This window comes from Eucalyptus grandis, chromosome 11 (assembly GCF_016545825.1).
Source record: "Eucalyptus grandis isolate ANBG69807.140 chromosome 11, ASM1654582v1, whole genome shotgun sequence".
NCBI classification, from domain to species: Eukaryota; Viridiplantae; Streptophyta; class Magnoliopsida; order Myrtales; family Myrtaceae; genus Eucalyptus; species Eucalyptus grandis.
The window spans coordinates 44,698,926-44,721,379 of record NC_052622.1 but is presented as its reverse complement, the minus strand read 5'-3'; the positions used below and the strand labels follow the sequence as shown (position 1 = coordinate 44,721,379).

Genomic DNA, 22,454 nt, shown 5'->3' with positions numbered 1-22,454 from the left:
GCCGATATGATTATGATCACGACGGTGATTGGATTGCGACTTTTGCTCTGGGGGCATCTGGTGAATGGCCCATTAATGCTTGTCAAAGCCCCCGAAGGGAATCGTTAGGACAAAATGGGCGCATCCTTTTTTGCAATAAAAAAAGGCGAAATTGTGCACGCACGCCATTATTGAAGAGGGTAGTTAGCGTTGGTTCTTCCCACTTTTGGGTTTGGACCCTAACTTCCGCGTGTTTCGCTAAAAAGTCTAGGAAATGCCTTCGAAACGTGGATTTGGCTGATGCGAATGGGCAAAGGTTGTGAACGGTAGTTCTTTATTGATTAAAAAAAGTTTTAAACTTATCAAATTGATACCAACTTTTTAATTAGATTAATTTAATCTTAAAATTTTTCATATTAATACCAATTTAGTCTATTTGATCAATTTAAGCTGCGCATTATTGACATTGACATCGACCATCTTATGTGACATTCGTATTGTTTTTTTTTTTTTTTTTTTTTTTTTTTTTTGGAAGGCATGGTACAATGATAACCGCGTCGTAAACCCCTGCAAAAGTGACACTTAAGCAGGAGGACCCATCATCCATGAGTTACACTTAATACACCTAGCGCCTTCCTTTAGTTTTGAAGCCTTCACCTCTGGGCTGAGGATCAGTAGGGCCTTATTTAGCGGAGCTACCGTGGCCAGTGGTTTGACATTGGTATTGTTGATATAGGCATTTTTAATAAAAAAAAAATTCAATTTTTCCCTTTTCTCTTTGTAGGTGGCCAATCACTTAGCTCGCCTACCTCGCTAGCCACAAGGGTTGACCTAGCCAAGTTGCGCATAGGAGAGGCCCTCCTTATTAGATCTAATGAGGTCGATCCTCAATCAAGTGGCTATGACTTGTGGCTAGTGGCTGGCGATTGACAAAAATAAAAGGGAAAGGAAAGAAAGAAATTGAAAAATGAAAAAAATTACTAAAAATATGTCCATGTTAGTGTCGTCCGTTTGCATAAAATGATTGGTGTTCACGTCGGTGATTTTCGATATAAATTAACTGGATGATACAAATGTCAAAATAGTTATAACTGAATTAGCTCAATAAAAAATTTAGGATTTTATTAATACCAATGCAATAAGCTTATAACTTTTTTAGTGCTTTTGACGAATCAAAAGATACTGATTCCAGGAAGAATCATCATTAGTCATGTAAAACTACTGCAAATGCAAAAATAAATTGAAAGTAAAGATGTATAACGGGGGTTTTTGGATAGATCGACGCATTGCAAAGAATACAACTTGGATATTTGTACTTTTTATTTAACGGTTAGTAAGAACTAAAAACTTTCTACATAGCTCCTATGATTCAGCAATACTTATTTACAAATGGTCACGACTTCTGGGATCCTCACTTCTGGTACTTCGACCGTTGCGTGGGCTTTACTTCCTTAATGGTGTCCTTCCATTAACTAAATTTATCGACTTCTTCATCCTAGCACTTAGCTCAATGACATCTCGATCGGTCAAAATTGGATATTTTTGTCGACTAGTTACACTTTACTGACCGATAATCATCAACACATGGCCATTTCCGGTTTGTTTTGTCATTCAAGCAAACTCCCGTTGACTAGGCTATCGACTACACCCCTTTGAACATTTTTGGCGTGAACAACGTGATTGTGTATTTTTTTGGAATATCCCATAAGCAAAGACCTATGTATCTTCTTTGAGATTTTATGATTACTTTAAACCTTTATTTGAAGTTAGGTCTACTTTAGGCTCTTATTTAAAAAAAAATAAGAGCACTTCAAGCCCTTATTTCAATTTTTTCTTATAGTTACTGTTGATTATTGATTGTTCATTTTGCGTAACACTGTACATGGTGGCTCAAATACTGGGTGACAACCTCCCTATAAAGTAGAGATAGAGAGAGAGAGGGTCATGTAGAGAGTGCAGGGGATATGGTGAGGGAGAAGACACATATTAGAGAGAGAGAGAGAGGAGAGTAAGGGAGGGGAGAATGTGGCGGTCGGTGGCACCGCAGCCGGTGATGGAGAAGGCGGACGACGGTGTTGAGGTGGGAAACTAGCGGAAAGCGGCTAGGCATGGCAGACGTAGTAGTGGCTGGTCGTGACAGATGTAGTTCCAATGGAAGGTTTGAGGATTTTCCAAAGGGAGAGGTAATTTTGTGCTTTCCCCTTGTGATTTTTTCCCGAAATATGAAAGATATTTATGATTGCATTCATTTTTCATATAAAATGAATGGTTCAAAACTTTTTTCTAAAAATAATTACTTGAATTACTTAAAAAAATGAATAAAAAAATATTTTCATAATTCATCAAATTATTAGAGATAAATTATTACCGATAAATATGTTTTTAATGAAACAAATAGAGCTTGAATTATGAAAGAGTGAAATTTTAAGTATGTTTTTGATTTTTCTAAAATGACATTCTGTCAATTCAATCCGATCCGATCGAATCTGATTATATTTTAAAATATATGTGCTCTTAGGCCAAGAATCTGCAGCGCGTTTTCCGGCAGGGGGGGGCCGGATACGGAGACGGCCCTACTTTCCTACCGAATGCTGCCCTCACCCGCCCGTGCACCGCCGTCGTTTTCAAGAATCTCCAAGTAAATACGGAAGAGGAAAGGAACAGGACAAGCAAAATTCAAACCGAACACGAGAGGAAAAAAAGGGGAAAGAAAAGGCAAAAAAGGAGGGGGTGGTCCGGGTGGATGGTGTCAGTTGACCCTTCTTCTGGGTTGCCAAATTTTTTTTGGGATTTTGAACGTTTGAATTCTCGTCTCGGCGTTCCGCTTTCGCTTTCTTTCCAGTTCTTTTTGCCGCTACGCGTCTCTGTCTTCCTCACCTTCGCACGCTGCGCAGAACGAGAACTTCCACCTAAATGGACCCGTTGATGGTTGAAGTGCAGTTGTCGGCTGAGCACGAGGCTTGTGTTCTGGGTTCTCCGTTTTCTTGAAAGACCCGACACTCTGTTCTTCGTAATCCCACCACCGTCTCGACCTTCAAGTATGTTTTTGTTTCTTTTTTTCTTTTCCTGCACATTCTTACGATGTTTTTCTCTGTTAGTTTGCTTCTTCTTGTTAGTTCGTGCTGCTTCAACGAGAAATCTAAGTATCCTTGTCCTTTTTACCCTCGTGGGTGCTGAACATGTTTGGTGGATTCATGGAGCTTAAGTGCCATGTTCTTCATTTGATCCCGTCTTCTTTTACTTGCGCTTGAATTTAGCACTTCAGTAATTTCTGTTGCTTGCTTGCGCAAGAAAATGGCACGTTTTAGGAGGGTTTTGGGCTTTTGGCTCCCAGTTCACTATGTAACCGAATGTTGATGGGTTTGGGATAAGATTATTTTAAAGGTATGATTACGCTGCGGTTTGCAGGCATTTTTATTTCCCAGTAAGGAGGTCGCTTGGTAGTGGTTCATTTCATTGTGAATTTGGTTTCTTGTATAATATTAGATGCCCGCACGAATTTTTTTTTCTTCTTAATGAACCAAGTGGAGTAGGACATCATATTCTTTTCCTCTTTCTTTTGACATATGTTATTTGGGGAGAGCATCGGAATCGGTGATCTCACGTTTCTTGTGCTGAATACATGCTAGGCATCAACTGAAGTTCCCATTAGTGGAAGAGCTAAGGATAAGGAATGGAGCAGTATGAAGTTTTAGAGCAGATTGGAAAGGGTTCCTTTGGGTCTGCTCTTCTCGTGAGGCATAAGCATGAAAAGAAGAAGTGAGTTCCCCTGACTTGTGCATCATATACAGAAGAAAATGGTTCACATGCTTACTTTTGATGATTCAGAAGATGTTAATTCTCTTATGGTTTTTCATTCTTCTTCCAGATATGTACTTAAAAAGATTCGTCTTGCTCGCCAAACTGATAGGGCCCGTCGATCTGCTTACCAAGAGGTTAGTTATCTCTTAAATTCATGGATCTGTTCTTAGCTTTTTTTACAGTGGTTCTGATGCATTCTTTTGTTCTTAAATATGTAGATGGAGCTTATATCTAAAGTACGTAATCCTTTTATTGTGGAGTACAAAGATTCCTGGGTAGAAAAGGTCAGCTACTTGTATCAATATGAATCCATGTCTCTATTAGTTTCTTTTCCTCCCCCTTTTGAGTAGCTTTTTTAGCTTACTGTTTCCTCTTGGTATGTCACATTGCAACTAATGTTTGGTTCTATAATTAATGACTCCTGATTGCACTTTCAGGGTTGCTATGTTTGCATAATAATAGGTTACTGCGAGGGAGGAGATATGTAAGCACATCCCATTATTTACTGAGAAAATCATTTCTTTGATAAATCCTTTTGCAATTTTGGTGACATCAGCATACTGCTACTTGTTATTTAGGGCAGAAGCCATAAAAAGGGCTAATGGAAACCATTTTTCAGAAGAGGTTGATACTCCCACCTTAGTTTTTACATTATAATCTCATATTCATGATCATGATATCTGTCCGATATCTAAGTGTTGTACTCTATTTCAATCTCGTACTGGAAATCTGAATGATTTGCAGAAAATTTGCAAGTGGCTGGTGCAACTGCTCATGGCACTTGATTACTTGCATTCAAATCATATTCTCCACCGTGATGTCAAGGTATTTTGGCATCTTTTACTGCAGTTTGTGAGAGGGTATTACTTGTTTTATGTCCCAATTTGCAACTTGTCCGATGACCTAAAGATCTTCCAATTTGCTTCAGTGTTCGAATATATTTTTGACAAAGGATCAGGACATACGCGTAGGTAAGTAATCATTTTTGCCAGCACTCTTTTTCTTTTGCCCAAAGAGTCTCACTAAATGAATTGGTTCCATGTATGTTTATATTCTGTGATATGGTGTTGCAATTATGCGAAATGAAGTACATGCTGGTGCAGGTGATTTTGGTCTTGCCAAGCTGTTGACTTCTGATGATCTTGCTTCTTCGGTGAGTATGATGGTGTAAAGGAGCTTAACTTTCTCTTCTTTCCTGTGAGGATTTTATAATTAGTTGTTTCTATCAATTGCAGGTCGTTGGTACTCCTAGTTATATGTGCCCAGAGCTTTTGGCAGATATACCATATGGTTCAAAATCAGATATTTGGTCTCTAGGTATCGCTTTGTGAATATCCAAGCACTCACTTGCACTTTCTGTTAAATTTCTGGTTTTACAGTGAGTCTCTCTTTGCAGGATGCTGCATATATGAAATGACTGCTCACAAACCTGCATTTAGAGCTTTTGTAAGTTTTTCCTTATTGATGACAAAAAGTTTACATAGGTTCTCAATTTGCGTTGCTTTTCAGACATCATTTCTGATAATATTATGTTAGTTCTCTGTGTTACAACTTATCTTGTGTCCCTCTTGAAGTAAACTAACCTCAGTAAAGCTGTTCTCCCTATCAGTTTTCAAATTGTGTGGTCCTTATGTTAACCTTTCAATCTTGGCGAAGTTCTTTTTTTTTTTTTTTTTTTTGAAAATTGTATTGTTGTAAGGTTTTCTGCATAGACAGAGCAATATTTCCTCGGTGCTTTCCGTTCTTAGTGTTGTTTGGCCTATTTCTCTGAATTGCAGTGGAGCTCATGCTCTCAGAGTATTTTAGTGCTTCAGAATGCAGAGAAGCCACGTTGTATATGGTTTGGTTTGCTTGTTCATTTTCTGAAGAGAGTTAAATAAGTGCATGTTGAGCTCAGACAATGAACTGCAATTAATAGTTTAAGATGCATGGAGAGCTTTACAAAGTTTTAAGGATTCATTAAATTTTCTTCAAAACTTATACATGTCCAAACATTTAAATTTACTATTGTCTCCTTTGCTGAACAGGATATGCGAGCTCTCATTAACAAGATAAATAAATCTATTGTAGCTCCATTGCCAACAATGTACACTGGTGCCTTGTGAGTTCTCTCTATGTACCTGTAGATATCTTGCCCTTACAGTCCATATTGTGGAATGCCATTATGCATCAATGGCTACTTATCTCTTCGAATTGCTTGTAACTTGAAGTTATTGGCATGTTTTGAATTATTAAATTGGTCATGCTGTATTAATCTGGTCTTTCATCCTGTTTATTGTTCTTCAGGCGAGGGCTCATCAAGAGTATGCTGCGGAAAAATCCTGAGCTAAGGCCCAGTGTACGTCCCTCTTCCTGCTTCTCTCACACTTACATTTGTTGTTGTCTTACGTGTTCCTGTTGAGGTCGACTTTGTCCTGAAGATAATGTTTTTATTGTACACTATTTTTATTCTCTATTTCCATTTGATCGCTTAGTTTTAGGTTGTTTCAGCATGACATGGGGCATTGTTCACCTCTGTCTTGTTCTATTAACTCACAAAGTTGAAGCATGCTGTCTTTCACAGGCTGCAGAGTTGCTCAATCATCCCCATCTTCAACCTTATGTTCTTAAGGTTCATCTCAAATTGAATAGTCCGAGAAGGAGTACTTACCCTATGGAATGGTGTCAGTCTAATTATATGAAGAAAATTAGATTTGTGGAGCCAGAACCTGTTTCCATTTCATTTGATAGAGAAAAGAGGTGGTCGTTCAGTAATGACCGGACCTTGAATCCTAGCATTTCTGGAACTGAACACGATTCTTTCTACTCTATGCGAAGAGCACGGAATTTCTCCATTATTACTGATAAGTTTGCAGAGTTATCAGTCGACCATTCTTCAGAAGAAGATGTGACCTTCGACTCCAAATTTGCAAAGCTTCCAAGCATAGCCAAAAGCCCAAGAATGAACCCAGCAAAAACTACTGCTGCTCCCAGGAAGCAGTCAACTCTGTCAAAGACATCCCACGTGGCTCCAAAACGCGAAGTGGTAAGTCATAAACGAAGGATGAAGACCTAATGAACTCATTCTATTTTCTTCTGCATATGCAGTGTCCTCTGTGGGCTATCCATCTCCAGTCATCAAATTCATAAATTAGTAGCTATTTCAGGAAATTTCCTTGACGGACATTCTTTTTTTGGTTTTTTTTTCCCTGGCTTCTGTTGTATTACATGCGTGCCTTGTCAAACTTGACAGCTGTCAGCCTTTGTTTATATCTGTCACATTGTTGCTATAGTTATTCATATGACATTATGCAAGACCTAAGCTTTTAGTGAAGGGGAAGTGCATCTTATAAGTTTTCTAACTTGATAGAGAGAATTGCTTTGACATGTTGGAAGCATAGCTGATTTCCTTTTTTTGTTTGCTGTATTCATAGCTTGTGCATAAATTTAACTCTCCTTTTTGGATCTCACGTGTTCCAATAATTTTTTGCATCTGCAGTCACGCACTCCAAGAAATACTTCTCAATCATCACGCAGAGTCTCTCTTCCATTATCAGCAACATCCGTGGCTTCTGCAACTCCATACAGGACAAGTGCAGGCCTCCTTCACAGAATCCAGTCTCCAGATGTCTCTGTCAATTCCCCACGAATTGACAAGATAGCAGAATTTCCCTTAACATCTCCTGAAGACTCCCTTTTACCCATTCCAAGAAATTCTTCAACCTCTCCTCAGTGCTCATCCGCCTCACCTGAGACCGTCCGTTCAATCACTAAGGACAAGTGCACAGTCCAGATTCTCGATAAGGCCCATCATGCTAAGCATAACCATGAAGTTGATGTTGCAAGCCATTCATCTTTTGAGTTGCAGCAGCACCGGTTCGACACCTCGTCGTACAGGCAGCGAGCTGAGGCATTGGAAGGGTTGCTGGAATTCAGTGCACGGCTGTTGCAGCAGCAGAGGTTTGATGAGCTCGGCGTGTTGCTAAAGCCATTCGGACCTGAGAAGGTCTCGCCCAGAGAAACTGCTATCTGGTTGGCCAAGAGCTTCAAGGATACCACAGTGAAGTGAGCTGCTGGTTTTGAGTGAATGGTAATATATACTTGTACATGACCTCTTTGGCGTCTTTAAGTTTACATGTCTTAGATTATGAGGTAGTATGCGGTATGTATGGAGTGTGGAGAAATAGAAATTTGCCGGTATGTGCTGGGAACTTACTTCGGGTGGTCTTGTTGATGTGGGTTCTTGAATCTTGATGTATTTGGATATCTGTATCCATTGAATGTGATGTTCTTGGATTGCCTTTGACATTCCTAGATGGAAGGTTCAGTCATGCTAGACTGCTGGCCATGTATCAAGGGGGTGATCTTAAACTTCATCCGTCTAAGGGTTGATATCTTCCCGGAAGCGATTCTATTTAGTAAATCGTGATTTGGAGCTTGAATAATCGTCAAGCATCGGTGTCTATGCAGAGATCTACTGTGTTCATGCTTTGTGACTTTGTGAGTCGATCATGGTGGCGACTCATCATGATTCCTGAATTTTTTTAAAAGAACCAGATGGTACATGAAGATTCACGTAAAGGTCCATGGAGAAAATCTTTGTTTCGGTTTCAAATCTTTGCTACATCTCTAATTTTGTGGTCCCACCATGAGCAATGGCATATTTCCTATTAAATTCTGTGTCGATCCATCAATGTATGATTTAATTTTAGTGCGTTTTATTTTGGATTTTTTTCTCTGATCGGGCATAAAATCGTAAAAATGGTCATAAAAATGATATAAAAATGGATTAATATTATGAAAAACCCGATATATATATTACAAATTTACTTAAATTTAATTTTTAATCAGCAATAATTCTTAATTGGTATATTTTCTGTTTTGATATATTTATGACATATTTACTTTTTATTAATTTTGATTAAGGTGGATTAATATTATGAAAGTGTATATCTGTCGATTGTTACATGTCACATCAAATTTTAAATGATGCGAGAAAGTGATTTCAAGTAGATTTTTGCTTCGAGTTTGGAGACTTTTAACATTTTTTCCTTTAAATTTGAAGGGTTTTGGATACTCATTAATTTCTAGAATAAGAAAATTGAAAATAAATATTAGCAGAGGCGTCCAGAGACCCAAAGTTCGCAACGCGCCCTCCGCCGGAATCGCTTCCCGGTCGTCACTTCAGTATCTCCGGCAGGGGGCGGCGAGATACGTACGAACGCGATGGAGCGAGCGGAAGCAGCGCCGGCGACGGTGATGCAGCCCTACGAGCTCTCCTACTCCGACCTCGTCCTCCTGTCGTCGCCTCGCCGCCGTACGCCGCCGCCTTCTTCCTCGCCGGAGGCGGAGCTCAGGCGGCTCGACACGATCAGGGGGAGCGTGATGGAGGCTCTCGGCCCCGGCGGCCCCGGCTTGCTGTGCGTGAGGGACGTCCCCGAGGCTCCCGCTCTCCGCCGGGAGCTCCTTCCCCTCGCTCGCCGCCTCGCTCTCCTCGATCCCGAGCGTCGCCGGCGCGTTCTCCAGGTATCCTCGCCGATCACTGGCCTTCCTTTTGTTTCTAGGAATATGTACTTGCGCGGCAGTGGTTGGTGATTATCTGGCGCCAATTCCGCAACTCGTATTCGATGAAGAGAATGGAAAAGTTAGGCCGGCCGGAAATGGTAGTTTGTAGACTTGAGATTGGATTGTTGGCGAGCTTATCATCTCGTGCCGTACGCATGATATACTTAATGACTTATGTGGGTTCGGAAATGACTGTGTGTTGCTTTGTCTCTCGCCCTGTTTGGTTGGCAATTTGTCAGCATTGCGGATGCTTCTGTGGTGTGTTGGAGGAGCTGAAGTGGAGACATTGTATGAAATACGCTCGAATCGGTGCAAGTGCAACTTGTGCGAATTTGTATTTTATTGATCATGGATATAACCTGTAGGATATATTGGCATCTTGATTAGGTTGCTAGAACATAGAGATCAGGAAAAATCAGGTGGAAATGAAAATGTTCAAGTTGGGAAGGAGAGTGGAAGGAATGAGTTTAGCGAGTGGGAGGACAGGGATCAGCTTCCGAAACTTCAAAGGTCAATGATGACATAGAATTTGTTATCAGAAAGTTTGGTTGAGCTTTATCTTTAGTCCAAATGCTCAATGTTGTGTACTGTGTTGTTCGTGCATATTCCTTCTCGTGATAAGAACCTTGGTATTTGTTATCTCTTATGTAGTTGTTTATCTTTTCCTTTTGGGTTTGGGTATCTGATTCTCTTGTTTTGTATATCAGGTTCATCAGCTGGGGACTGATGTTCCCATGAAGGATCCCCATAGGAATGTCTCCTCTTTTGCTATGCAATTGAGATACGCACAAGGTGTGGAGCTTGCTCAAAGCGAAGCAAGTAGCAACATAAATAGTTTAGATTCAAAGATGGACAATATTAACATGAATGTTACAATGGAATTTCAGGACAAAGAGTTTGATCATCTTGGGTTTGTTTTCAAGAAGCTAGGTTCCTTGATGATGGAACTTGGGCTGGGTCTTGCACGAATATGTGATGAGGCCATTGGTGGCCATGAGTTAGAACAAAGCTTAGTGGAATCGTGCTCTGCTAAGGGGCGTCTTATTCACTACCATTCAAGGGCAGAGAACCTTGTTCTTGAACAGGATGGGAGAAGATTCAGATCCAAGCGAGGAATTGCTAAACAAAAGAAGGTAGATGAACATGCTTTCTGTAATGGAAGAGAACCACGACTAATTCCTCAGAAGAAGACAATTGGCGGTGAAGCCAGGTCTTGTGGGTCCAATTCCACTCTATGGCAGCAGTGGCATTATGACTATGGCATTTTCACTGTTCTAACAGCTCCTATGTTTCTTTCACCTGCTCGTCCGCCAGAGCCAAATTCCAATCTTGAAACTTCGGCAGCCAGTGTTAAAGAGTCTCCTTGCCCGGATGGTCTGACATACTTGCAAATTCTCAATCCCATTAGAAATAATGTCTTTATGGTGAAGACATCTCCTGAAAGTTTCATTATTCAAGTGGGGGAAGCAGCCGATGTCTTGTCCAGGGGGAAGCTACGCTCAACCCTTCACTGTGTGTGCAGACCACCAAAAGTTGATAATGTGAGCAGAGAAACTTTTGTTGTTTTCTTGCAGCCTGTATGGAGTAAAACTTTCTCTCTATCTGATTATCCGATGGATCAGTTACTGTCATACCCTGAAGTAGCTACTGATAGCACTTGTCTTGCTGAGCAAAACAGGATGAAACTGATTGATGAAATCCAGAAAACAGTCCCTCCCCTTTTCTCACGATTGAAAGATGGGATGACTTTTGCTGAATTTTCACGGGAAACTACGAAGCAATACTATGGTGGCAGTGGCTTGCAGTCCAATGGATTGTCGGATCTTGGATGATGATCGACTGCATATTTCAATATAGCATTTGCTTTTTCAGATTTTCTCCCTTTCATGTGCATGGGGATTTTTTTTCCTCATATTATGTTACCCCTCTTGGTCGATGCAAGTCTTTTTACTGACATTTTCCCTTTCAAACACCTGGAAAACTAAATATTGTCTAAAAAACCATCAGAGATGATGCTTAAAAAGTTAGCTTTTGATCGGTTGGGAGGATCACGCATTCAGGACGGTAATATTTCCAGTGTTAATTTCTTCTGCAAACGCTAAGTTCTCGTGAATCTTTTGCCACTTACCGTTTATTTTGTTCATGAGTTGCTTGCATCATGATTAGCCTTCCCTCCCATGGACAGAGAGTTGACCGTGGAAAACTTTCTTGTTTTGAGCAATAATTTTTTCACTAGCTTTTTTGGGTGACTGATACTGGACATTAGTCATTCATATCATAGTTACGACAAAGATTGGGAATCAAATTCCAGCACGAGTTTATTTAACTTAGTGCAAAAAGGGCTCACAAATCCACTTGCTCACATAGATAGTGTGTTCTCAATTTCTCTGCCTTCCATTCCCTATTTACCTTGTCGATAAAAGCTTCAATTCTTCTTCTCAATTCATCATCGTCGTCATTATTACATTCGCCATCATCTTCATGATCATCTTCACACTCATTGTTGTAGCTCCTGCCTTCCATTTCTAAGTTTTCACTGATGCATAACTCCATAACCTGTGGCGATGTCTCCTCATGTTTGGGTGGCTGCTCAATGTCTATTCTCTTCTCGTCTATCTCACTGACGTGGGTGAGAATTGGAAGATGAAACTCACTGCCTTCTTTGGAATTCGAGCTGGGTTTTGGGGCCATGAGGATGATGACTATGAGTAAATTGCAGAAACAGAAGATGACGAGAGAGTTGGATGCTGCCTGAGCTACCAATTCCGTGGTGAGATCCAACATTGCTCCGAGGAAAATTCGGAACAGAAAGGAACGAGAAAAAAAGGAAAAATGCTTCAAATTTGATAGCAGAAGATATGTTGCCAGGCCCTTTTATAGCTTCTGTGAGAGAGAAGTGTGCTGGGGAAGCTTTTCTAGCACAAGCTGTTGACCTGATAAAAAGAGATGTGGTGTTGAAGCAACTTAGAATTGGGATATGATATGCTCGTTTCGTTAGAGCACTTATATTGGTGGTGGAGAAGTGTGACGGAGAAGCCTTTTTAGCATAAGCTATTGACCTGATTAAAGAGGTGTAGCGTGAAAGCTACTGAGGAAAGGGATATCATGTGCTTGTTTTGTCAGAGCATTTGTTAATACTTGTGAAACCTCTTGCTAGGTTGGCCATCGAAGTTCTCAAGATTTTTGAGTATCAAGTGCATTGTCTGGAGAGAGACCCAGATGGCAATGCAATCTCTCACCACCTCGTAGCTTCTAATGTCGTCAGATGACGTAACTAGTACGGTTTAGGTTTGGGTTTGAGACTTTTCCACGATGAATGGTTCAGTTCGGGCTGAAAGTCTCTCTAGACCAAACCGAATCATGGCCTTAAATTAACGTCTCGAATCGACGCTTAGGTCAAAATGAAAGTACCAAGTGAGCCTCCAAGAAACGAGAAGCACGCGATGTGACGACCAATTGCTACGTCAACGATTGACATCACCGGACCGGATGGTGGGCAAAAACAATGATGGTATTGTAGTTTAGTTGGGAGACCCTTTCCAAAGCCCGTTGCTTGTCCACCAACTAACGCATGGAGGAACGGAGTGCGGGGGTAATTTCATGCAACGACTCTGTTGACTCTATTTTAATTTTTTTCTGGGGAAGTTTGAATTCTATGTGTTGACTTCTATGTGAGGCATTAGTAAAGCAGGGTTTCACATTGAATAGTAAATGAGGAATAATACAGTTAGTTGGGTCAATGAAGACTTTAGGTCATGTCATGTTTTTATTATAATTTAGGGGAAGAACGCATGGAGACTTGGCTATCTAGAGTGGGACAACCTACAAATTCCATGAACCAGTTAAGTTTGAGACTTTGCTTTGTGTAGTATTTTGACTTAAAGCAGTTTTGCACATAATTAATGAGATTCTAATGAGTGACGTCCAGTTCTTGTGCTGGCAATCCCCTGACACCTCAACCAGCGGCACCAATTGTGAGGGAAAAGCTCATGACATTATTTGGGGATGAAGGGTGTGTTTGGCACCAACTTTGCCAAGTATCTTTGGGTGTCCAAAGCCCATTTGCTCAAGTATTGGGTGTTTGGGAGCATTTTTGAAACTTGTCTTGAAGAAATGTTAGCCTTCCTAAGGCTGAAAGCCCAAGGCAACTCCTGGCTGCCTTGGGCATTTAGCATTTTTGGAAGGGTTAGTCGCATTGTTTATCTTCCTCTTCGTCGATTCTTTGACGTCGGCTAACAATGTTGCGATGGGTCGGTGACAAGCAGGAGAGAGGTCAGCGTGGTCATGGCACCCTGGCGACTGTCGCCGACCAATCGCGCGACCCAGATTTGAGTCGCGTCAGTTGCCTAGGTCGCGGCGACCTCCTACGACCCACGACCTCGCCGTAACCCAAATCTGGGTCGCAAAGGTCACCGGAGGTCGCGGCGACCTAGGCCACCCACAACCCGCACCCATCTAGGTTGCGGAGTCACCAGGTCACGGTGGTCATCGTCGCCATGACCTCGGCGACCCATGACCTCACCGCGACCCAAATCTGGGTCGCGGAGATCGTTGGAGGTTGTAGTGATCCAGGTGACCTCCGCGGTGCGGTGGGTTGTGCGATGGCACGGCGAGGGTTGTTGTGTCCTCCGCATAGGGACCCTAGCCGGATGTTGCCCTTCGCCGCACCGCCTCCCCCTTGCCGGACCACCTACCCTTTGTTGGCGGCGAGGCCTTTGGCCAGTCAACTCTTTTTTTTTTTTTTTTAATAACAAAAGTCTTTTGCAAATTTGATTTACCCAAACACTATTTTGCATAAAAATACTTCACAATGGACTTTCATAAATAGATTTAATAAATACATTTGCATTTTGAAAAACTCCTTTAACTCAAAGGTCTATATTTTCTCAATGACTTTTCCCAAAAATCTTCCTAAACACACCGGAAGATGTCATGAATGAGTTTGTGCAGGTCAAGCGATTTCTTTTGCGCGTCTTGGGACTCATACGGTCTTACCCCATCGATTTGTCATATACTTCCAACTTGGGCCTAGCGCTCATGGCCCCCAAGCCCCTCGGCCCCCAGAGCTAAATGAGCCCAAAGAGTAATGTTGCGTCAATCTTTGACAAGATCATTCATAAAAGTCCGGCAAAAATCAAAAGATTTATTTTAAGATGACGAGTTTGGACAACAAGTTAGGCCTAATTTTAGGGTCCCATCCACTTCAAGCTCACCGTATGATCACTTCTATTGTAAACTGATGTTTGGTCTTGGGCAAAATGAATAAGATTGATGTGGAAATTCTTTTAAAGAAATCAAAATTGATAGGTTAATAACTTTGAAATATGAAAGAGAGGAAAGAGTACATCACTGTCGAAACTAGGACATATTATTTGGCTTATACCCAAGCTCACCCAGGTTAGTCAAGCTTGGAGTACTTCATCAGACATTGGAAAAGGTACAAATTGTGCTATTCATGCTTATTTTGGACAAGAAAAAAAAATAGGGAAAATTTCTAATTCAATCATAAATCTATTGTATGGATACCAATTCAGTTACAAACTTTTTAGTTTTTATCAATACAATCCTAAACATGAGCAATTTCAGCCAACAATTGGTCAGACTGTATTAGAATGTCGTATAATTATATAGAGTTACAACATAAAATCTTGAATGCTATCATTCATTACATGATAGTATCTGTACGAGATTCGAGGCATTGACATCTCTTTCCCTATCAGGCATCTAGCTGATTTGGAAACAACTATAGAGTGTCTAGGAAAACAAGAACATAAACAAGCAGGCTTTTAATAAGAAACCAACAAATCCACTTGCTCTTGCTCACATAGATAGTGCGTTCTCAATCTCTCTGCCTTCCACCCCCTATTTACCTTGTCTATAAAAGCTTCGATTCTTCTTCTGAATTCATCGTCGTCTTCATTATTACTCTGGCCGTCGTCTTTGTCACCGTCTTCGCCCTCACTATTGCAGCTCCCGCCTTCCTTTTCTAAGTTTTCAAAGACGCATAACTCCATAACCTCACCGTCTTGGCCCTCACTGTTGCAGCTCCCGCCTTCCTTTTCTAAGTTCTCAAAGACGCATAACTCCATAACCTCACCGTCTTGGCCCTCACTGTTGTAGCTCCCGCCTTCCTTTTCTAAGTTTCCATCGACGCATAACTCCATAACCTCCGGCGACGTCTCCTCATCTTCCGGTGGCTGCTCCATGTCTATTCTCTGCTCATCCATCACTCTGTCGTGGGTGACTACTGTAAGATGAAACTCGCTTGTCTCGTGGAAATTCGAGCTGGGTCTCGGGGACATGAGGATGATGACTATGAGTAGATTGCAGAAACAGAAGACGGCGAGAGGGTTGGATGCCGCCTGAGCTACCGACTCCACGATGAGATCCAACATTGCTCCAAGAAAAGTTTGGAAACGGTCGAGGGAAATAGGGAGAAAGGCTGATCGGATGTGATAGCAGAATATGGGTGCCAAGGCCATTTTATAGCTTCTGTGATGGAGTAAGTGTGATTGGGGAAGCTTTTTTAGCATAAGCTGTTGACCTGACCAAAGAGGCGTAGTGTGAAATCTAATGTGAATCGGAATACTATATGCTTGTGTCTGTTAGAGCATTTACTAATGTTGGTGAAGCTTCTTGCCTGCTGGGCCATCGGAGTTCTGTCTATCCTCTAGTACGAAGCGCATTTTCCGGAGAAGAGAGAGAGAGAGAGAGAGAGAGCCCACATGCAGTGCGATTCTTCCACGACCTCGTAGCTTCTCTCTCTCTCTCTCTCTCTCGCGCGCGCGCAAGTGGAGAAAGCCCTCGGAAACTCCGGTTATTAAATGCTAACTAACGGACGTAGAAAGAAGATGAGAAATTTCATTGGACTACACTTGTTGTCTTTAATTAGAAGCCTCCGTGGCAACCATAAAACAGAAACCGAACTGACAAGACTTGGGTATGTTCGGTTTGAGAGAATTAAGTACCAATCCATTGCTTTGGTTTCAGTATTATACATTTCACATCAATAAGCTCAAACCAAATCGATGTATGAAATTAATAAAACTCCTGTCTTATTGACTATAGTCTTTCTACAATTGGATTAAATGTGGGCTGCTAATAGATATGTAGAATCTTGAATAATCACCATAAAAAGTTATTGTGCCTTTTCGTGTTCTTAACTTTAGCTAGTTGGATAGGTATCTTATATGTTAAGGATACTTAATTTGATTTTTTTTTTTTTTGTGTGATTAAACTCCTTTGCTTGAATGCTTTTATAAAATGCTGTTTGCTTTTCAATGGTATCCATTTTACATAGAAGTTTTATAGCCTTGGTAAGTATTAAACTTCTTATTTGTGGGTCGGCTTGGTTATGATGGTGGGAAATCAAACCAAATTATTATTGGTTCAGTCTGAATTGTGATTTTATTGATTTGATATAAGTTTGAGCTAGAGATTTTTCTAGACCAATTTGTTTGGTTTGGGCTGCAAGTACCATGGGATCGAACTAAATTGATAATTAACATAGCAATCATTTGTAGCTAATATTCGTGACAGAAAAAAAAAATTTGTAGATAATATTTGTCAAAATTAAAATACTCACCTTTATAGAAAAGCTTGAAAAGAATTGAAGTCAAAACTTCCTACTTTAATATCACGTAAAATTTTGTGAAACCACTGTCAATTATTCTAAAATTTTAAGTTATTAAATAGATGCGTGATTTATTATTTAAATATTTTAACATCCACGGTGTTATTTAAATAAGAATTGATTGTGGCTAGTGAAAAATCACGGGATAGGTTGGCAAACACAACAATGGTAATGTAGTTCAGTTGGAAGGCTCTTTTTATTGCCCATTGCTTGTCCACCAACCAACACACGGAGTAACATAGTACTGGGTAATTTCATGCAACCACTCTCGATTGACTCTATTTTTGCTCTTTCCAGGTGTTTACATTAAAAAAAATGATTGACATTTGATTATTATTGGCAAGTAATAAATTGAGTCAATAAAAACAATTTGGTTATAACTGTTGGAATATAATACACAAAAACGACATGATCTTATAGTTTATGTCATTGTAAAATCACTAGAGAAATAAATGAGAAATAATAAGGATACCAGAAATTTACGTGGTTTGGTCTGAGTATCGGTACCTACGTCCACAGGGAGAGCCAATAGCAAATAATTCAATATAATAAGAGAATTAAAGTTTATAATCACTTACACACTCAAGTGTTTTCTACACTTAGATTTAAGCCCAAACTCAAAGTGTTTATAAATAAATAACTCATTTGGATATAAACTTATAGAACAAAATCACCACACGTTTAAGCTCAAAACAAAAACGTTCTATGTACGCCAAAATCAAGAACTCCAACGTTCGTCTTTGGTCCGCGTAGGTACGACTTCGCGTTCTTGTTCAATGCCTAGCACGGCTTCTTCCTGGACGTCTTTCTCATGCGACTTATTCTGCTTTTTATATGTGTGCCCATGGTCAAAAATTTGACCTAGGCCCACCGACTTAAATCTTCAACGTGCTTCTTCTGCAGGTAAAAGTTTGGAACCCTTACTTGAATCTTCTTCTGTTGACCGAAGACATCCAAGACCCAAAACGAATTTCGAATTTCTTTTCTTGCGTGTAATCTTAAATATTATCTTTATTAGAAAAATATCTTCATGATCAAATAATAAATTTTTTTATCTAAGCGGATCGTATTTTGCAAACGCTCAAACTCGAGACATAATTTAACAATAACAATTGGCAACTTGAAAGATTCAATAACTCTCCAATAAAGTTATCAATATCTAACATCAATTGTCAACGAGATCCCTTTACCGGGGATGAAGTCATAGACACTTGCATTTAACTATCGAGTAGTGATATTTTCAGATATATAACTTATTGTAGGTAAGTGTTGCTTATATAGAAGATCATAGAGTAACTTCTTGCTATTAGGAAGTTATTTGATGTTTCAAGGGAAATTTTTAAATAAGGACCTATAGTGTTATCATTTTCTCAAAAGAGAACCTGAAGTGAAGTTTGTCTCAAATAAGGACCCAAAGTGCATTCATTTTCTCAAAAGAGGACCTGAAGTGGAGTCTGTCTCAAATAAAGGGCCAAAGTGATCATTTAGTCTCAAAGAAGGACCTCATTTACCAGCTTAGTGAATAAATGCATCTTCGATGCATATTCCAGTAACCTGATCAGGAATATTTTTGTCAATTTTTTTAAATTTTTTTTAGTTGTTTTGTATTATTATTATTATTTTGGGTCAATGGTGGCACTGTCCATCATCTTCTTCGTCCTCTGTTTGTCTTCTTCTCAAGAACATCAGACTTGGGAAGGGCCAATGAGCGTTGGCCGTTGGTGAGGGTCGGCGAGGGTTGGACGCATATCGTTAGCAGTAAGCGAGGGCCACCAAGCCCTCGCTAACCGTGGGTGAGGGCTTGTAGGCCGACCCTCGCCAAATCTAACGAGGGTGGCCTCAGTTGCGATTGGCGAGGGCTGTTGAGCCCTCGTTGGCTGCCGATGAGGGTTTGCAAGCCCTTGTCGGCCCTTATCAATGGCCGGTGAGGTGGGCGAGCCCTTGCCTAGGGCCGGCGAGGGGTGACCTCGCTAATGGCCATGAGGGGCGACCTCCCCCGCCTCCGCCTGCTGCTCCATCAACAACCTTGTCTTCTGCTAGGACTATGATTAGGATGCCTGCGTCGCTTTTTTCATCCCTTCCTCCCACTACCGCTCCTAGATAGATGACTTCTTCGGCTACCCCTTTTTCCCTCGAGGACCTTCTTGTAGGGCCTTGATTTGGACGCCCCCCCTCCCCCATGGCCAGCGAGGGCTCAATGGCCCTTGCTCGCTGTCAGCGATGGGTGTGGAGCCCTCGCTCGCTACCGGCGATGGGTGTCGAGCCCTTGCCGGCCCTTACCAGCGGCCGACGCTTGTTGGCCTTTTCCCAAGTCTAGTGTTCTTGATCTGGGCAAGAAGAATAAGGACATCAAAAATGTTGAAATATAATATGTAAAAATGACATGGTCAGCCCTTACCAGCGGCGACGCTCGCTGGCCTTTTCCCAAGTCTAGTGTTCTTGATCTGGGTAAGAAGAATAAGGACATTAGAAATGTTGAAATATAATATGTAAAAATGACATGGTCTTACAATTTATGTCATTGCAAAATCACTAGAAAAATAAATGAGAAATAATAAGGAAATCAGAAATGTACGTGATTCGGTTCGAGTATCGGTACCTACGTCCACGAGGAGAGCCAATAGCAAATAATCCACTATAATAAGAGAATTAAAGTTTACAATCACTTACACTCAAGTATTTTCCATATCTAGATTTAAGCCCAAACCCAAAGCGTTTATAAATAAATAATTCACTTGGATATAAACTTACATCACAAAATCATCACGTGTTTAAGCTCAAAACAAAAACGGTCTATGTACGCCAAAATCAAGAACTCCAGCATTCGTCTTTGGTCCGCGTAGGTACGACCTCGCATTCTTGTTCAACGCTTCGCACGGCTTCTTTCTGGACGTCTTTCTCGCGCGACTTGTTCTGCTTTTTATATGTGTGCCCATGGTCAAAAATTTGACTTGAGCCCACCAACTTAAATCTTCAACGTGACCTAGGCTTCTTTTGCATGTAAGGTTTGAAACCTTTACTTGAATCTTCTTCTGTTGACCGAAGACATCCAAGATCCAAAAAGAATTTCAAATTTCTTTTCTTGTGCGTAAACTTGAATATTGTCTTTATCAGAAAAATATCTTCATGATCAAATAATAATTTTTTTTTATCTAAGCGGATCGTGTTTTGCAAACGCTCAAACTCGAGACATAATTTAACAATAACAGTTGGCAACTTGAAGAGATTCGATAGCTCTCTAATAAAGTTATCAATATCTAACATCAATTGTCGATGAGATCCTTTACCGGGGATGAAGTCATCAACACTAGCATGTAACTACTGAGTAGTGATATTTTCAGATATATAACTTCTTGTAGGTAAGTGTTGCTTATATAGAAGATCATAAAGTAACTTCTTGTTATTAGGAAGTTATTTGTTGTTTCAAATTCCGTAACCACTAGATATAGGTAGAGGGTCATAAATACCCCAATTGTATCTATTGGAAAGAAGAGGCCCTATTAATCATACAACTCAACATTTTTCTGCAAATTTATTTTTATATTTACTTTTCTATAATTTACATTGATTGGCAACGATTATTTCTAGTTAAATTCTTTATCATTTATTTTTCCGTCCAAAGTCAACAAAGGACTGTTCCAACTTTGTTGATCTATTTACTTTAAGGATATTTTATCATTTTTAGTGAAACAATTTTTTTCTTTTTTTGCACTCCAGTGGGACACATTTTGTTGATTTGAGGAGACTACGATGGCAAAAACCAAAAATCAACAAGAGTCCCAACAATGTTATTGACAACTAAAACCCATTACCACAAATTGGTAATGAGACAACCGTGCATTCTAATGCTTTAGTCAGATAATTGATGCAAGGAAGTTGATCTTTGATGCATCACACTAAAGATCAATTAAGAGATGTTGCTCCAAATTCCAAAATGATGTCAACCATGAGAAGATTGTTCGAAAATTAGCAAAATGATGTGGTCATTGTGAGTCACATGTTGATGTGATCAAGTGATTGTCATTGATGTTGTGAATGACGCCTTATCAAGGTCATGATCATCCCATGAGTACGTTCCTAGTCCTTTTCCATCTATTGATGTTAATAATGTTGGTCAGAATAGTCAGCCCTTTATAAGAATTATGCAAAAGTGAATCTTCTAATCAAGTTGAGAATAATGGGAATAATTGCCCTAATGTTGGTTAAAATAATCAAATTAGTAATAACAATTTGGCAAATCAAACCGGTTGATAAACTGGTCAACTGCAAATATTGAAAATGTGAAGTTATTGGCTCCATTGGTACTACTTTATATGAAAATTCCTATTGGGCCTATTTAGTCGATTGACATAGATAATTCGGCAATGTTAGAATCATTGCCTAGGGGCAGAAGAAGGTCAACAACATTTGGGGCTAGAAAAGGGTGTTATCATACCTATTTATGGGAAACTAAATCCTGAACGTATTGATAATTAACTTTTCCAAGCTTCAAATGCCTGACTTTGCCATTTTTACTGGCGAAGATAAACATTGACCATCGAACACATTGTTCGATTTGTAGCCCAATGTGGGGAAGCAAGGACAAATGACTTTATAAAATTTAAGTTAATTCATTTTTCTTTGGCAAAAACTACTTTCACTTGGTATACTAACGTACCATGCAAGTCTATTGGTAACCAGGTTGAGATAGAAATTGTGACATTCCGATTTTCCAATTCTATTTTCAATAAATTGAGACGGGCATTTCGTTGGCACGCATATAGTTCTTTTCCCTGAACTGATCACTCATGGGATAACTAGTCTATCAGGTGAAGCCGTTAAGAGATTCTAATGCATCAGACTCGAGAATTTGAACAGGAAGCGACATTTCGACCGAGCGAATCTGCAAGGGTCATTACAGCACAAATAAAAATCGATAAGAGACCGGAGATAGGTCGACTCGACAGAGGCATGTGATCGAGTGTGAGTGATTCCACCGGATCGCACAATTTTGTCGATCGGCACTAGACCGACTTTTCTGTCGATTGGGTATCCTGTGTCCGTATTTGAAACCTTGAGATTATCCCGACAACCGAAAGTCGCAATGTGTCAAAGATATACATTGTGGCTTGAATTGATTAACCACAGGTCAAGTGCATGAAAATTTCTAAAAATTTTCCGATAGATCAAGACAAGCTAGTATTGTGCCAAAGTGAAATTAACTGTGAAATTGAGATCAAATTTTGAAATTGGAAGTCATGATGTGTCACAAATCTTATTAGGAACATTGGATTAATTTATGAACTTTAATTGTACTCATTTAGAAGAGAATTGATTGGAATTAAAGAAGTTAGCGTACAAGATTTCATGCCTCGGCGGAAAAATAAATTGGACCTATTGAAGATAGTTGTGGAAGATTTGAAATTAGTGGAAGATGACATCACCCTAGGTCATGGTGGTTGGGCCAAAGTTAAGAAGAAATTGACAAGTGTAAGGTGTGGATTTAATCTCAAAAAAG

General features: G+C 40.1%; 3 protein-coding genes across 4 annotated transcripts; 2 read left to right on the top strand and 1 right to left on the bottom strand.

The window, feature by feature from the left end:
- Positions 1-2,706: 2,706 nt before the first annotated feature.
- LOC104426640 (serine/threonine-protein kinase Nek2) lies at positions 2,707-8,204 on the top strand. Of its 2 annotated transcripts, none has more exons than XM_010039766.3 (15): positions 2,707-3,017; positions 3,609-3,738; positions 3,848-3,914; positions 3,999-4,064; positions 4,218-4,264; positions 4,359-4,404; positions 4,525-4,605; positions 4,709-4,751; positions 4,884-4,933; positions 5,016-5,097; positions 5,177-5,226; positions 5,808-5,881; positions 6,067-6,118; positions 6,344-6,805; positions 7,259-8,204. In XM_010039766.3, the coding sequence occupies exons 2-15, from the start codon at positions 3,653-3,655 to the stop codon at positions 7,826-7,828; spliced, it is 1,776 nt and encodes a 591-aa protein (XP_010038068.3). In that variant the 5' UTR covers positions 2,707-3,017; positions 3,609-3,652; the 3' UTR covers positions 7,829-8,204. The 2 variants fall into 2 exon arrangements, with proteins under 2 accessions (XP_010038068.3, XP_039161403.1); XM_039305469.1 differs by lacking the exon at positions 2,707-3,017 and adding an exon at positions 3,059-3,363.
- A 656-nt stretch (positions 8,205-8,860) lies between these two features.
- On the top strand, positions 8,861-11,637 carry LOC104426639. The gene is made up of 2 exons (XM_010039765.3): positions 8,861-9,285; positions 10,032-11,637. The coding sequence occupies exons 1-2, from the start codon at positions 8,986-8,988 to the stop codon at positions 11,154-11,156; spliced, it is 1,425 nt and encodes a 474-aa protein (XP_010038067.2). The 5' UTR covers positions 8,861-8,985; the 3' UTR covers positions 11,157-11,637.
- LOC108956381 lies at positions 11,599-12,108 on the bottom strand. Its single transcript, XM_039304213.1, has one exon. It carries the CDS (start codon positions 12,106-12,108, stop codon positions 11,668-11,670), a length of 441 nt encoding a protein of 146 aa, XP_039160147.1. The 3' UTR covers positions 11,599-11,667.
- Between the last annotated feature and the right edge of the window lie 10,346 nt (positions 12,109-22,454).